General features: G+C 49.1%; 1 protein-coding gene across 1 annotated transcript in view; it reads right to left on the reverse strand.

Annotated features, from left to right (window-relative positions):
- GALNT16 (polypeptide N-acetylgalactosaminyltransferase 16) overlaps positions 1-10,837 on the reverse strand; it is a 77,678-nt gene extending 66,841 nt beyond the window's left edge. The window contains exon 1 of the mRNA XM_069858266.1: positions 10,664-10,837. Coding sequence (XP_069714367.1) covers positions 10,664-10,837 — 174 coding nt within the window. The remainder of the gene's footprint in view (positions 1-10,663) is intronic.
- Between the last annotated feature and the right edge of the window lie 2,913 nt (positions 10,838-13,750).

Below are 13,750 nucleotides of genomic sequence, written 5' to 3' on the forward strand. Positions count from 1 at the left end.
GACCCAGATAAAGGCCGGAGCCACCTCAATGGAAACCAAATGCAGATCTGAAGCCTGCGTTGCACAGGTGCTGAGCCCACTCCATGCTAAGCAGCATCTGACACTCAAAAGGCCATTAACTGATAGGCAATGACTAAAATGCATCTGTATTTACCCACAACAGATATGAGCCAATGACAATGATATGGGAGTTTACCTTAGGCAGAACAATATTAGATTGATAACTTAAAGCAAATTCTGATCTAGACAGAATTATTTTCCATTCAGATTCCACTCACCTACTCAAGACTGAGAAGATATGCATTGCCTTTAATGATCCAAAATAACCTTCTGGCAACATGCTTCGCAGCTTTCCTTGCCACAGAGACTTAAAGCTTCACACTGGGCCAGAAAGTTAAATAAAGCAGGGAGAGGTTCCATTTCTAGTGGAATTCTAAAATTAACATCAAGTTAGATTGATTAACAACAAAATAGATAATGTAACACAGAACCTCAAAATGTACTTAGTCTTAATGAATCTGTCAGAAGATTCAGTTTAGCAAATTCCTAGACATCCAATAAATGTCATGCACTGCATTATTTCCTAATTTCTTAAATTTATTGCTACATAAACTAGGCAGTTCAAATGGTCACCATGCATTTCTGCTTTCTAACGCTTTGAAGTATTCTTCCATGGTGAACAGCACCATCCACTCACGTCTTCCAAAAGGTCAAAATATTTAATTTAAACTTTAGGTGCTAACAGCTTTGGATTCTGCTGAAGCCCCGGTGGAAGAACAGAGTGCATACTGGCCTTTCTGAACACGTAACTCACAGGCAGCAACAAGTTCTTTTGGCACGCTTGTGAGCTGGGGAATTAGAGTAACACCTTGCAGGGCACCTAAGCTACAGGAAGCACAGAAGAATAAGAAGAGGATTCCCTCATATAGCCAGTTCCCATCAGCATTCTCCCCTCCGGCAGCTGCTGCTCCTGCCCAGCTGACTGCCCTGAGTCCCTGCTCCTGCATCCCAGGCAATATGGGGATTGTGTCAGGGAGCTGCCACAGCTCAGGAGGTCACAGAGCATCCAGTGCAGACCCTGCAAAAAGGCAGATGCAAAAGGTTAGCAAGAATTCTCTCATCCCTTCTTCAGCACTTGCAGCAACGCTGTTTATCCATTCCTGACCCTTCTTTATGATGCCTCTTAGGAGATACTGGGAAAGGCAGAAGAAAGATACAGAGCATTCCAATCCCCTTTAAACTCAATGTGACAATTATAATCCTCTAGCTATTATAAAAAGAAAGAGCAGGAAAAATGAGATGGGCTGTGACAGGTTGGGAGGACTAAATCCCCATTAACTAGGGCACCAAGATTTAAAGGGCTCAGCTAGGCGCAAATCATATGCCTTTGAAGGTCCCCACAGTGCACTGTCCACACTAGTTCCTCAGTAAGTGCAAGTGAGAGCTGGTAAGACCCATTGCCCCAAGGACGAGAGCAGCTCACGAGAAGACTCTACTGCCAGAGCATTGCCATGCTGAGACTAATGTGTCCAAAACCAGCGGGGTGGTTGGAGAACACAGGTAGTTCCCTTGACTCATAGGTGCAAGCAGCAGCAAAGGTCAGAATAGTACTAAGCACACAGGGCTGAGCTGCACAATTCATGGCTGAAGAGCAGCAGAAAGGAGAAAATACCAAATTCATATTAGCTGAGCACAATCATTTATATCACCCTGCCATGCTTCCCTTCAACTTCAGCACATTTTTCCTGAAGGTGAGAATTTGGGCCTAAGAAAATCAGTGAGTAAGTAATTTACAGTTAATTATTTTTAATAATGCTGTAGGCTAAGTGATGAAAGAAAATCAGCAGATTTTTCCCTGCTGTCTGATGTGACTCAATCTATATCCTGTGCTCTAAGGACAATGTTGTTTACTTTCACTGTAAACCACCTCCTCCTGGCTCATCTAACATGTAGCATGAGGCCTGTGCCTGTTCAAGAACTAGACCCGAGCTGTCAATCCATCCACTGACTTAAAATTCTTTCACGCTTGACTCAAGGGGGCTTTTGATAGGCGCTTGTGCAACCTCTCCAAGGCCAGTTCTCATTTGACTGCACCTCATCACTGCCTGACCCGACAGACCCCCTGTGTCGACCACAGCTAGTTCTGAAGAAACACCAATTTCTCAGCCCTTCACAGAATTTCTTTGGGGAGTACCCAACCAATGGGGTCCAGTTTTGCCAGCAAAGACTGGAAATGCCCCACAGGGCTGCTCAGCTAGCAGGCATGGCACAGCAATGGCACATCCCAGGGCATGGCACAACCAGACTTAGACCACCCAAAAGCAGAGAGTGTGCAAACAGATGTAAGTTAGCTCAGATTTGCTGCAGCAGGTTTTTTGGAAGTGTTACATCATTGCAGAGCATCCATCCTTCTGCTGCCAATCCAAGTTCCGTATAAATATCACGCTGCACTCTGAGCAAGGGGAGTAACACAGCTATGTTCACTCCGGTCTGCACCTAGTGCTGCTGGGAGAGCTGGCTCTGCTGTTCCTCAACACAAAATCAAGAGCTTTAGCATCACAGAAGCAAATGTAGCACCAGTGAAGATGTGGCAACTCAGTGTCCCTATGCTGGGGACAGGGTTATGCCCTACCTGTTTGAAACTGCCCCATCCATAGATCGCTTTGAGGGGCTGTGCCCTATATTCTGGTGTAAACCAGGTACTTCAGCCAAACTGAGACATCTCAGGTTAGGAAATAAACACCAGCACCCTGGTGTAGCTGGTAACTCCTGCCACACAACTGGATCCAAAAAAATCTCCTAGAAAAGTATAAAGGGGGAAAAAAAAATCACATGCATATTATAGCACTTGGGAATTACAGCATAATCACATCACTGAGCACCCGAAATCTGCAGTGAGCACTTGTAGCATTCACATTTCCCTCTGATATTTTGCTATTCACTTTTATAATTTAATACTACTTTGGGGCAGGTCTCTGCAGTAGCCAAAAGAAAGCGGATCCTAAGGGAACATACCGCTGCCTATCAAAAAAAAAAAAAAAAATCCAGTTCTACCAACACTGAGAAATTACCTCCACACTCAAAGCACATCACAACATGGGTAATTTCTCTAGAAAGATAGGACCCAGGAGACCACTTTTTTTACCTTTTTTATTGTTTTTAAGTGTACTCCTATGTATCTCACTGTCTCTATGGCCACAAGCACAACTGGGACCTGGAAATCTGATGCGGACAGTGCACTTCCTGTCATTTATCACTTTTATTAGTTGCAAGAATATGTGCTTATAAAAATACATGAAAGATAAAAAAAGGTAGGACACAGCCTTTCCTCATAAATTCTGTTGTTCACTGCACAGAACTCACTGTGCTGTGCCTTTAACATATTCCACTTGCAGCAGATCATCCCTGACCTGCTGCATTTCTGCTAATCCCATTCTTGTTCAAAGGCATACAAAGGGGAAACTCAGCCAAATGTTTTGCTAAGGTTGTCTCATCTCCAGCCCTTTACAAAATTTGCAAGCTAAACCTCCCAAAAACCCTGTGAAGCAGATAACCCATTTCAGACTTTGGGGAAACTGAGGAACAGCACCCTGTCAGGAGGATGAGTTTGCAGTTTAGTCAGTAAGCCAGCTCGACTCCCCAGTCCATGGGTCTCACTTTAGTCATGTTTTTACCTTAATCTGATAGTGTGGGACGTGTTATGGATTGTGGCCTCTGCACTAGGCACTGTACAGACAGAAGAGCAGTGACAATTGACACCACGAGTCCCAAAGAGCTTACAGCCCTGCTATAGGAGCTGGCAAATAAAGCTAAAGGAGCACAAGGGTATGCCACCAAAACCAGAAAGAATGAGGTCCTGTGACTATAACTGCAATGCCATGGGACAGAACAACCAGCTGGCACCCTGAGAAGAGCCAAGGAAGAGCAGGAAATCTCGCCTGGCATTGCACTGCGCAAAGACCTTCCTTGCAGAAGGGAGTCAATGTATGGTACAGACGAGCCCGGGTCCCCTACTGACCCACATGCTTCATCCCCACCACGTTTACCTCTGTTTATTTCATTGCCTTTGGGCTATGCTGCATGCTTTTCTAACAGGAATAATTAAATCATTTCTCAGCGCTCCGACATGGGCAGTCCCACATTGGTGCCACTGAAAGAAAAACAGATCTTCTCCTCTTGCCTTTCAAGTGACTCCTGACCTACCAGCCTCAGGATGAAGCACCTGGGCCAAGTTTCACCACGGCAAAGAGCAACCTGAGATGTCTCTCAAAGCCTTCTGTTTCCAGCAAACACTGCTAAATATCTAGCTTTTAAATCTTAGGGCAGTTTTGTATATACAAAGACAAATCTAACTGGGGAAGCAGCTGCATACTGAAAGAATACTTCAGCTCACTAAAACTTGCAGCTGCTTCACATACTCATTTAATAGAAAGGTGCTGGTAAAAAAAATTCTCTCCAGGAGCACTGCACTTTTACCACCACATATGTCTACACACCCTCCCAGGCAGCCCAGACCACCACACTCTCAAAGGCGCAGACCACGCTGCAGATATCTTGTCACTTTGATTAACACCTAAGGCCAGCACCGCCAATTGGATTTTACTAATATTATTATTGTGAACCATTTATTGTATTTTTATTTTATTTTCATAGAAGCATAGAATAACCAGGTTGGAAGAGACCCACCGGATCATCGAGTCCAACCATTCCTATCAAAATTTTTTAATGTACCATAAGGGCCACTGGGACAAATCAAATATAGAATGGTTTTCTGCCGTTTAGGCAGATGGCATTCATTCCCACATTTTTAAAACATAAACATCATAAATAAAACCTCAAGCTGTCGAACTGTCATTGAGTCTTCCTCCTGCAGTAATAACCCTGGAGAGATAGTTACCAAGTCATCCTTTCCCAGGGAAATGGCACAGACCTCTCTCATCTGCCACAACAGAGATCCTACAGAGATCAAAAAAAAAATCAGTGTTGCAGGAGTCTAGCCACAGCAGGAACAGCTGTCACAGATCCCCAAGCATTAAGGGCTGTCCCCCTCCACCCTAAAATAAAATGGGAAGAGCAGCAGCCATGGAGGTGCAGGGAAGAGCTAGGCAGGTGCTGGATTTTGGCAAGGGAGCTGGACAGACTGAATGGCAGAAAAACCCAGTGTTTGGAGGGGCACCTTCTCCCTGCAAAAGCACTGGCACTATGACCCAGAGCTTCTTTTCCATCTTGTTTCCAGCACCCCAGACACCTGCGGAGCCACGGTGAATAGAGCTGCTGCGCAGGCTGGCAGGATGGAGAGCCCAAGCCTCCTTCACTTTAACTTGAAGGGAAGAAGATGCTTTTAGAAAACAAGAGCATTTCATAGACTGCTGAACATGGCGACTTCACCAGCTTGCTCACCATGCCTCCCCAGACTCAAGTTCCCAATGCCTGCATCGAAGGCGGTTTGGCTTACAGGCAGCACAGCAGCTTCGAGGAGACTGTACAGCCACCTGTGCTGTGCTCACACAGTGCAAACATGTGGTCAACCAGCCTAAGAGCAGAGAGAAACCTCTACAGCCACATTCCTGAACTTTGCTCCAAACAGCAGAAGACTCAAAGAGTGACAATGTAGTAAGAACATATGGTAAGGAGGCTGCTGAAACAAGCTGTGGCATCTCATTAAATATTAGGCCTTGTCTCTCCATGGCACAGCAGGACATGAAATCAAACCTGTACTTCACAAGCCTGACAACGTGCCAATGCAAGGAATTAGTGTTCTTCTGCCTCTTGTTGTTGGTTGTGGGGTTTTTTTCCTTTTATTTAGGATCCACCTTCACTCCTAGAGTTACATTCCTGAGGGTACAAGAACTGCCTCCAGGCAGGCATACATGCAGGAGCCCTGTGGGACACAAATCCCTGAAAAATGGTATCGCTTATTGATCCACAAATGCTGAAGCTTATCTCAGTTGTGAGGGAAATGGCATCCCCTGAAAGCTGCACACAGAGGGAATGTGATGAAGGGCTGGGAATAAAATCTTTCACGAATGAATGGTGAATATCAACTAGCAGCTGCTCCATGGGATTCAGATACCCACAGTGACAGGCAACAGAAAACAAAGGCAGCACGTTGTTTGGTCAAGTTCGTTAAGTCTACAAGGGTCTTCGAAGAGCATACATCAAGATGTACTTAAATGTTGGCAAATATATTTGGCTGAAGTCACCAATTTGGCTACTCAGAGAAGCAGGTAAACCCCTGCCAGCGCCTGGCTAAACGAGAGGGGGAAATCAAACAGTCAACATCTTCCCTCGCCAACTTGCTCGATGTCTACAGACACCTGTTCTCAGCAGCACATCCCAGAGGAGTCTCCTACTCCCTGTCTCACCACAGACTGGTGACACTCAGTTCATCAATGTTTGCACTTAGTAATCCTTTGCTACAAGGAAAAAGCATGCCTTGATCTCATCTCCCTGGTGCTCATTTTACATGGCTGAGCACAGAGGTAAGGAGCAGCCAGGAGAGCTGAGCCCAAGCAATGTGAGCCAGTATTAAAATACTGAGTCTCTTAGCCATCAAACTGCCTCAAGTGGGGTCACAGAAGAGCTACACAGCTCACAAAAGTTGGCACGACAAAGGTAAGAGACAATATATCAGCTCTAAAGAGCAATTGGGCACCAGCTTAACGTGACCCAAAGCATATAACTAACAATACTCTTCTGTCTCCATCTTCCAGACACATTGCTTCTTTCCTGCCACCCCAGAGAATTCAGCAAGGTGGAGAAGCCCACGGGCAGCCTCACATCCAGCTTTTGACTGGGAGAGGGGAGCAAATACTTCAATCTTCAGCTCACAGTCAACCAAAAGCAGAATTCCGCCTACGAGCCACCCCCCTGACTACCAAGTTTTGCCCACGCAACAGTGATGGCATTGCTCTCCTCAGTGGGACACGGGTACGCTGGGCAAGCTTCCCACACTGCAGCCTTCAGAGGCAGGAGGACAGAGTTCAGGACTCTGCCCATCAGCACCACGCTAATGCAGACAAACAGCACTCGGTGAATTATTAACCGCCTGTATGTAGGGTGGAATTGATGCCAAAGCCCCTCCAAAAGAAACATTGCACAGCTTCTGCCTCCAGGAAATTTCGAAGGAGTAGGAGGTAACATCCTGCCTGGGAGGGACAGAAAAGAGCCCAGAGAAGAAGTCCACCCTCCAAAAATAAACAGCGCACAAACCAACTGCCGGAGGTCCTAATTGGTATGAAACTATGCCATGCTCCAAAGAAAAATGCATTCCTAGGACTGTGATACTCATTCATGTTTCTGCCCTCTGTGGTGGGTAGAAGTGGAAGTATGCATGGGCTCTGCATGCCAGTGAGTGCGCCCTGCCCCTTTATCAATTTCTGCATTTATATTTCAAGCATCTGTAGGATCTATTTTGGGAAAAGCTGTTACAGAAAGCCTACATGTCCCTACATGTCAAAATTTCTGGCTATAAAGCAGAGTTCTGGAGGATCACCATTAATGCAGGAGCTACTTCTGAGGCACTGATCTCTGACAGCTTCCCCCAAGTTTAATATCCAAAGATTTCCCTTGCTGACCCTAAGAGTCAGACATCCACATTTTAAGTTTATACTTGTGCTAATAAGCATGACGTCAACAAATAACAAACCAGTTTCAAGCTGAGACTTGCAATCCATTACATTTTGTTCTTGAGGCGATTTTTAGTCTTCGCATTAGGAGAGAATAAAGAAGAAAATTACAAGCCCAGAAAGCACTTCAGTTTTAAAAACCCATGCAATTCACCTTAATTTGCCCAGGATTTGAAATGTCACAGCATAGACACAAGAGCAGAACCCTTGGACTCGCTCATCCAGAAGACTAGATTTCTTTATCCCAGACAGAAAAGCAGCCAATTTTAGAAAATTTCGCAAATATTTTCCAGAGGCCCATAAGTCACATGAATCACCCTTTTTTGCACATGAGCCCAAATCTGAACTCCAACGCCATCACTCAGACAGAGCAGAGGAAACCAACAGCTGGATCAAAATAGGCAGCTTGTCTCAGTGGCTCTGCAGAAGGCCAAGGGACACAGGAAGCATGCAGAGCAGAAGCACATCTTCATGCAAGACTGACATTATATATTAAGTCAAGTAATCGATCTTCATGGGGAATGAACTCAGGACTGAGGGCACTGCTCTGCAAAAAGACAGCTGTTTCTCTAAATTTGTCATTTCTCCAGCGGGGTGGTTGAAATGTGACTTTTTCCGCACTGGCTGTCTGGGAGAGGGCAGTGGGCAGTGCCACAGCCCACACATCATGCACCCAGGAGCCAGAGTAAGGATGTGCTGAGGACTACTTGCACAGCTATAGTCCCTGCATAAAAACCTTGCAGGCTCACATGGGGAACTCTGCTCATGACACCCCTGGCTCAAACCCCCAGCTAGATGCCACCTTCTGCAGGGGGATGCCGACCCCAGTCCCCCGATGACCTTCCTGCCTTGTGCTGGCCTGCAGTCACTTTCCTGCTTCCACCCCAGCAGCACAGGCAGAGGCTGTGGCTGGGTCAGCTCCATCGCAGCAAAGCCCGTTAGGCTCTCCCCTAGCCATGCCACTGCATAGTTACAGCAGTATATATATTGCATTTTACCAGCTCACCTCTTATGGCAGCCCATTGAACCCTTGGAAAACCGCTGTGCACACATGAGGCGAAGCCCAGACACCACAAAAATCTTCCAGTTTCCCAACTCTATGCAAACGGATCATGCCGCTGCCTGCCAGGTGGACCAGGACTTAACTCGCAGGGGCTGGCCCATCGTGGGACCCCAGTTACAGAGGGACAGGAGAGGCAAAGGATTATTATTTTCCTCCCTGCTAAGGGATTTCAGGTGTGGAGCAGAGCTGGGATGCTTTAAATCGTACTAAGAGCAGGACCAGACTTGGAGCGGCTGTTGCATGGTCCTATGGCTTGTAATGACAGGCTTTGTGGTTAGCCATGAGCATATACCACTTCCCCCCAAACAGGAGCAATGTAACAACATGTGGCACTGCCACAGCATCCTCCTCCTGAGAATTTTAAGGTGCTTGGCAGATGATACGGATTCACGTAACTTCACAAGTCCTCTGAGAGGGAGTAAAGTAAATGCAATAAAAACTGGAAGGGATAAGCGGGGGAATGGAGAAACAAAACTGCAAGGGCAGCATGTTCAAGCATGCGCAAAGAATCAGGGGCTCAGACGCAGCTCTCCCCACTGCTAAAGTGGAATCTGACAGCCAACAGTGCTCCAAATCCTGTTTGTTCAAGTCTGCCCTGGCCAGCCTGAGAGTGCTTCCCAGCAATAGCAGCACTCGCACAGAGCTTCTCGCCTCTGAGGCACTGTATTCATTTCCACAGTCAAGCTCCATAGAGGGTCACACAGTAAAGCAGCCTGAACTGCTGCCAGCTCCTGGCTCTAATGAGCAGTAAATAACGTCCTCACTCTGCCTGAGAGCCTCGGGTTTGACTTTTGAGTTTCAGCAGCTGCAAGCAATGGCTGAGGGGCTTGGCTGAAGGGTTTCCACCCTGCTGCCCGAGGGCTGGGGCTGCTCTGACAGCGTTTTCCAAAGACTCACCCTCTCACCTGCCACCCCCACTTCACCGGTGGGGAAAAAGAGAGACACAGGCCAAAAACCCCAGTGCTAGTGGAGGAGGGAGGCAGAGAGCCCCGGCTCTGACTCCAACCAGGCTTTTGTTTGCTTCCATGTGTGCGTAACCGGCTGATAAATGGATTTGCAACCTAAGAGTGACACATAGTGCAGTTCCCGAACTGCTTCGACTGGATCACTCCTGAAAGTGGTTATTGCTGGACGACTTTTGCGCCAGGTGCTGGTTTATCTTTTATGAAGCTACTGCCTAGAGTTGGGAGAGCTTTATTGATGCTATTATACAGGCTGAACGATGGCAAACCTCCTCCGTGGATGAAGCAGAAAGATCCTAATCATCTTTAAGTCAGGAGCTCGATTTTATCACCGTACCGAGCCCACAAGTACCCAAGACAAATTCGAAGTAACACATCAGACCACGGCTACCACCTCTTGGGTTCCCGAGGAGCCTGAAGGGCCGCCCCCATCTCCCACCCTGCCCAAACCCCAGCCCGAGCCTGACCTGCAGCCTCTGCCTGAAAACATCCAAAACTCGAGAGCCGAACCCAGGTTGCCCGTTTGGGAGGAAAGCGGAGGGAGCCGAGGCAGAGGCTGGTAGGAGCTTCACGGTCCCCATGGCTAGTGCCGCTCCCGGCCCCGGCCCGCGCCCGGCCGCCCCGGGGAAGGGCTCGGGAGAGCTCACGGCTCTCGTCTGGTCCTGGTGGGAGAACACTGCGATCGCCTACATACGTGCGCGTATATATGTACCTACGTGTACCTACGTATACAAGCGGCTCTCGAAGGCGAACCGAAAGCCTCCCAGCTGTTCACCCCGCCCGTTCCTCAGCCGAGGGCTGCCGCTCTCAGCCGGGGGAGCGGAGCCCGGGGGAACAACTCGCGGACACTTTCCCCACGGCATCGCTCCCTTCCCCCGGGGTCCGCCCGCCCCGCTCCCCGAGCCCGGCCGCTGCCATGGTGACAAGCGCGAATGCTAAAATAAATACAAAGCAACCCGAAGGCGAAGCGAAGCCCCGCGGCTCCCCCCGAGCATCCCCGGGTGGCTCACCAGGAGGGGGACGGTCCTCTCCTCCCGGCGCATCTCCAGCCTGCCGGCCGCCCTCTGCCCGCCGCTACCGCCGGCCGCCGAGCGGGGCTTGTTGTCCTGCCATAAGTAGTAGAAAGTGCCCAGGATCCAGGCGACGGTCAGGATGGCGATGGCATTGGCCCTGATCCTCCTCATGCTCCCCCGCTCCCCGCCGGCTCCCAGCGCCTCGCCGCCCCGCTCCGCCGCAGGGGGCGGAGGGCTCCGCACCGCCTCCTCCTCCTCCTTCTCCTCCTCCTCCTCGCCGAGGATGCTCCCGGCGCTCGGTGGCGGCTCCTGCCCTCCCGCCCCGCTAGCCCAGCTCCCTGCCCCCCTCCATCCTCGGGCAGCTCGCCCTGCAGCTGGGAGAGCTCCCCCGGGCGTTCCTACAGTCCAGCTCCACCGAGGGTCTCACGGCAAAGCACCTGAACCGCTGCCGGCTCCAAGAGGCAGCAAATAACCTTCCTCGCTCTGCCCTAGAGCCTCTGGTTTGACTTTTGAGTTTCAGCAGCTGCAAGCAGTGGCTGAGGGGCTTGGCCGAAGGGTTTCCACCCCGCTGCCCGAGGGCTGGAGCTGCTCTCACAGCATTTTCCAAACGTTCGTGAGGCTTCCCAAACACCCACTGGCACACCTGCCACCCCTGCTTCACAGGTGGAGAAGAGAGACACAGGACAAAAACTCCAGTGCCAGTGGAGGAGGGAGGCAGAGAGCCCCAGCATCTGGCCTCTGCTTCGACTCCAGCCAGGCTGCTGCTTTTGCTTCCATGTGCGCAGGGTCTCCTGCGCTGATGATGGAGCTTCCCTAGCACCTGCCGCTGTCACCGCTTCACAAACCCACCCACGGTCACACAAGAGCTGGGCACCTGGGCGAGCACTACAGCCACGAGGCCTTTTAAGAACTGCGGGAAGGGTAGCGCAGCAGCAGAGGGGCAGCAGTGGTACAATTCCGCGTTACAAGGCATCGCCAAAGATGTAGCAGTAAAAACCACACTGAATCCAGCCCTGTGGGCAGCTTAGACAAGGGCATCCAGCTTGATGAAACCAAGCTACGTTTTGGCACAGTGTAGCTGCTGGACAACTGGGGCCTAAGGGTTTGAGAGAGCAGGTGGAGGTACTGAGAAGACTCTACTAGTGAAGATGCATGCTTAGAGAATGTGGGTGCCTCCAAGGCACCTGACATGGGGATTAGAGGCAGCAGGGCTCCTGAATGACTTTTTGCCTACCTTGCTTCTGGACAAATCCTTCTAAATGTTATTACAACCTGCCCTGATAAATTGCCATTTCAGGTTTACCTGCAAATTACTTGTTTCCTGAAGCAGAGCACAGTCTGGAATTATCTGTCAGATTTCTACTGTGCTAGTACTTGAGGCAGAAAGCTCTTTGAAGGACCACAACCTCCCAGGGCTGCAGCATGGTTTCACACCAACCTCTCGGCAAAGCACACTGCACTCTGTTGAAAAATGTTAGAAAGCATCTTGCATCCTACTAGGTACCTTTCCCAGTAACCCATCAACCACCTGCAGTGTAGCCAGTGGCAAGGGAAAGTTCCAGACACTCAGGGCAAAAACAAAGTCCTCCAAGGGATCAGCAAAAACATAAGTAATCCAAGCTGCTCAGTCCACTTCTGTCCTAGTGGCACAAGTAACCTGTAGAAGGTGGGTTCTCATTGTTTTCAGTTTCTTTCTCTTTCACAGTCCTAAAAAAAAAAAAAAAAAAAAGAGCAGCTTCTCTCCTGTGTGAATTTGCATCCAGCAGCTGCCTGGGTCGCAGAGAGACATAAAGAGAAGCAGAGGAGCTGTATCCAGGATTCACAATAGGGAACTACATGGGAGAGATACGTGTTCATGTCCCTGTGATGGCAGAGCCAGCCCCATATGCTGTCTTCTCTTTCACAACTGTGCAGGTCATACCAGACCTTGCTCACTTCCTTCTTAGTCTTTTCGCACTGTCTTGTGAGATTCACTACAGAAAGGCAAGTTACTGAAACAATAATGGAGATACGTGTGTGAACAAGGGAGATACGTGTGTGAACAAGGAGAAAACAATCTGCCCCAACACTTGAACTAAATAGATCACCTCCTTCTGCCTTTCCAAGCAGGCAGCGTCCCCCTTTCACCACAGCCATTCATGTTCTTCCTCCATTGCCCTCCCTGCTTGTGCACCTTAATTGTCTCCATTGCCTTCCCACACTACGTTTCACCACTTCCAATTATTCTGACGGTGGTCCCCACCCCACAAACATCTCTGCCACCAACAGCTGAGAAGTACTCTGTAAGATCAGCCAAGCATCTCCTCTTTTCTGCTGAAGAGATATCCAGCTCCTTGAATTTTCAGCTTCTCCAGGGAGAATATAATTTTAAGCACTCTGTGCTTTCTAGAGCGGACACCACCTTTTGGGCAAAGACGCCTCATGCTTTATTCTCTAGCCAGGACAAGGGCCAGAAGAACCCTATATTTTCACAACATCATCACTTCACTTTTGCGGTCTTAACATTCGCCATCTGCCAATAAATCCCAGCACTTTATCCAGAGTACAGTACAAGTTCACACTCCTAATGTTGACCCCAAGCTTCTCCCTGCCTAGAGCAGCCATCAATCCCTATGCTAAGTGAGTGTAAAGCACTGCCAGATGAGCAAGGGAGCACAGTCCTTGCTGTTTCAGAGCTGCAGTGGCTGCCCAGGGAACATGTCAGCAGAGAGCTCTGACTGTGTTGGCACTTAAGCTCCATGCATGCATGCAGGGAGCCATGCAGAGCAGGGCAGTGCTGCCCAGGGCAGGGTTCAGCAGGCAGCTGGCCCTCATCTCTGGAGGCACCTTACACGCAAGCCTTGAAAGCTGACCCTGTGCCAGTGGGTGCTCAGTGTCATTAGTGAGCTCATGCTCTTGGAGAGGAGGCTCTCCAGCTCTCAGCAGTGCTTTCTTGTGCCTGTAAAACACACTGCCAAGCCCTCTTTGCTATTCTGTCCCCATTACATCCTGTTATTCCCAGAGCATTGCCAGCAGTTCAGAAAACAGCACAGAAAAAGCCCCAAAACTTTGAATTTATTTGTACTACCTTGGTAATGTGACCTG

Source organism: Phaenicophaeus curvirostris, chromosome 5 (genome assembly GCF_032191515.1).
Source record: "Phaenicophaeus curvirostris isolate KB17595 chromosome 5, BPBGC_Pcur_1.0, whole genome shotgun sequence".
In the NCBI taxonomy this organism is placed as follows: Eukaryota; Metazoa; Chordata; class Aves; order Cuculiformes; family Cuculidae; genus Phaenicophaeus; species Phaenicophaeus curvirostris.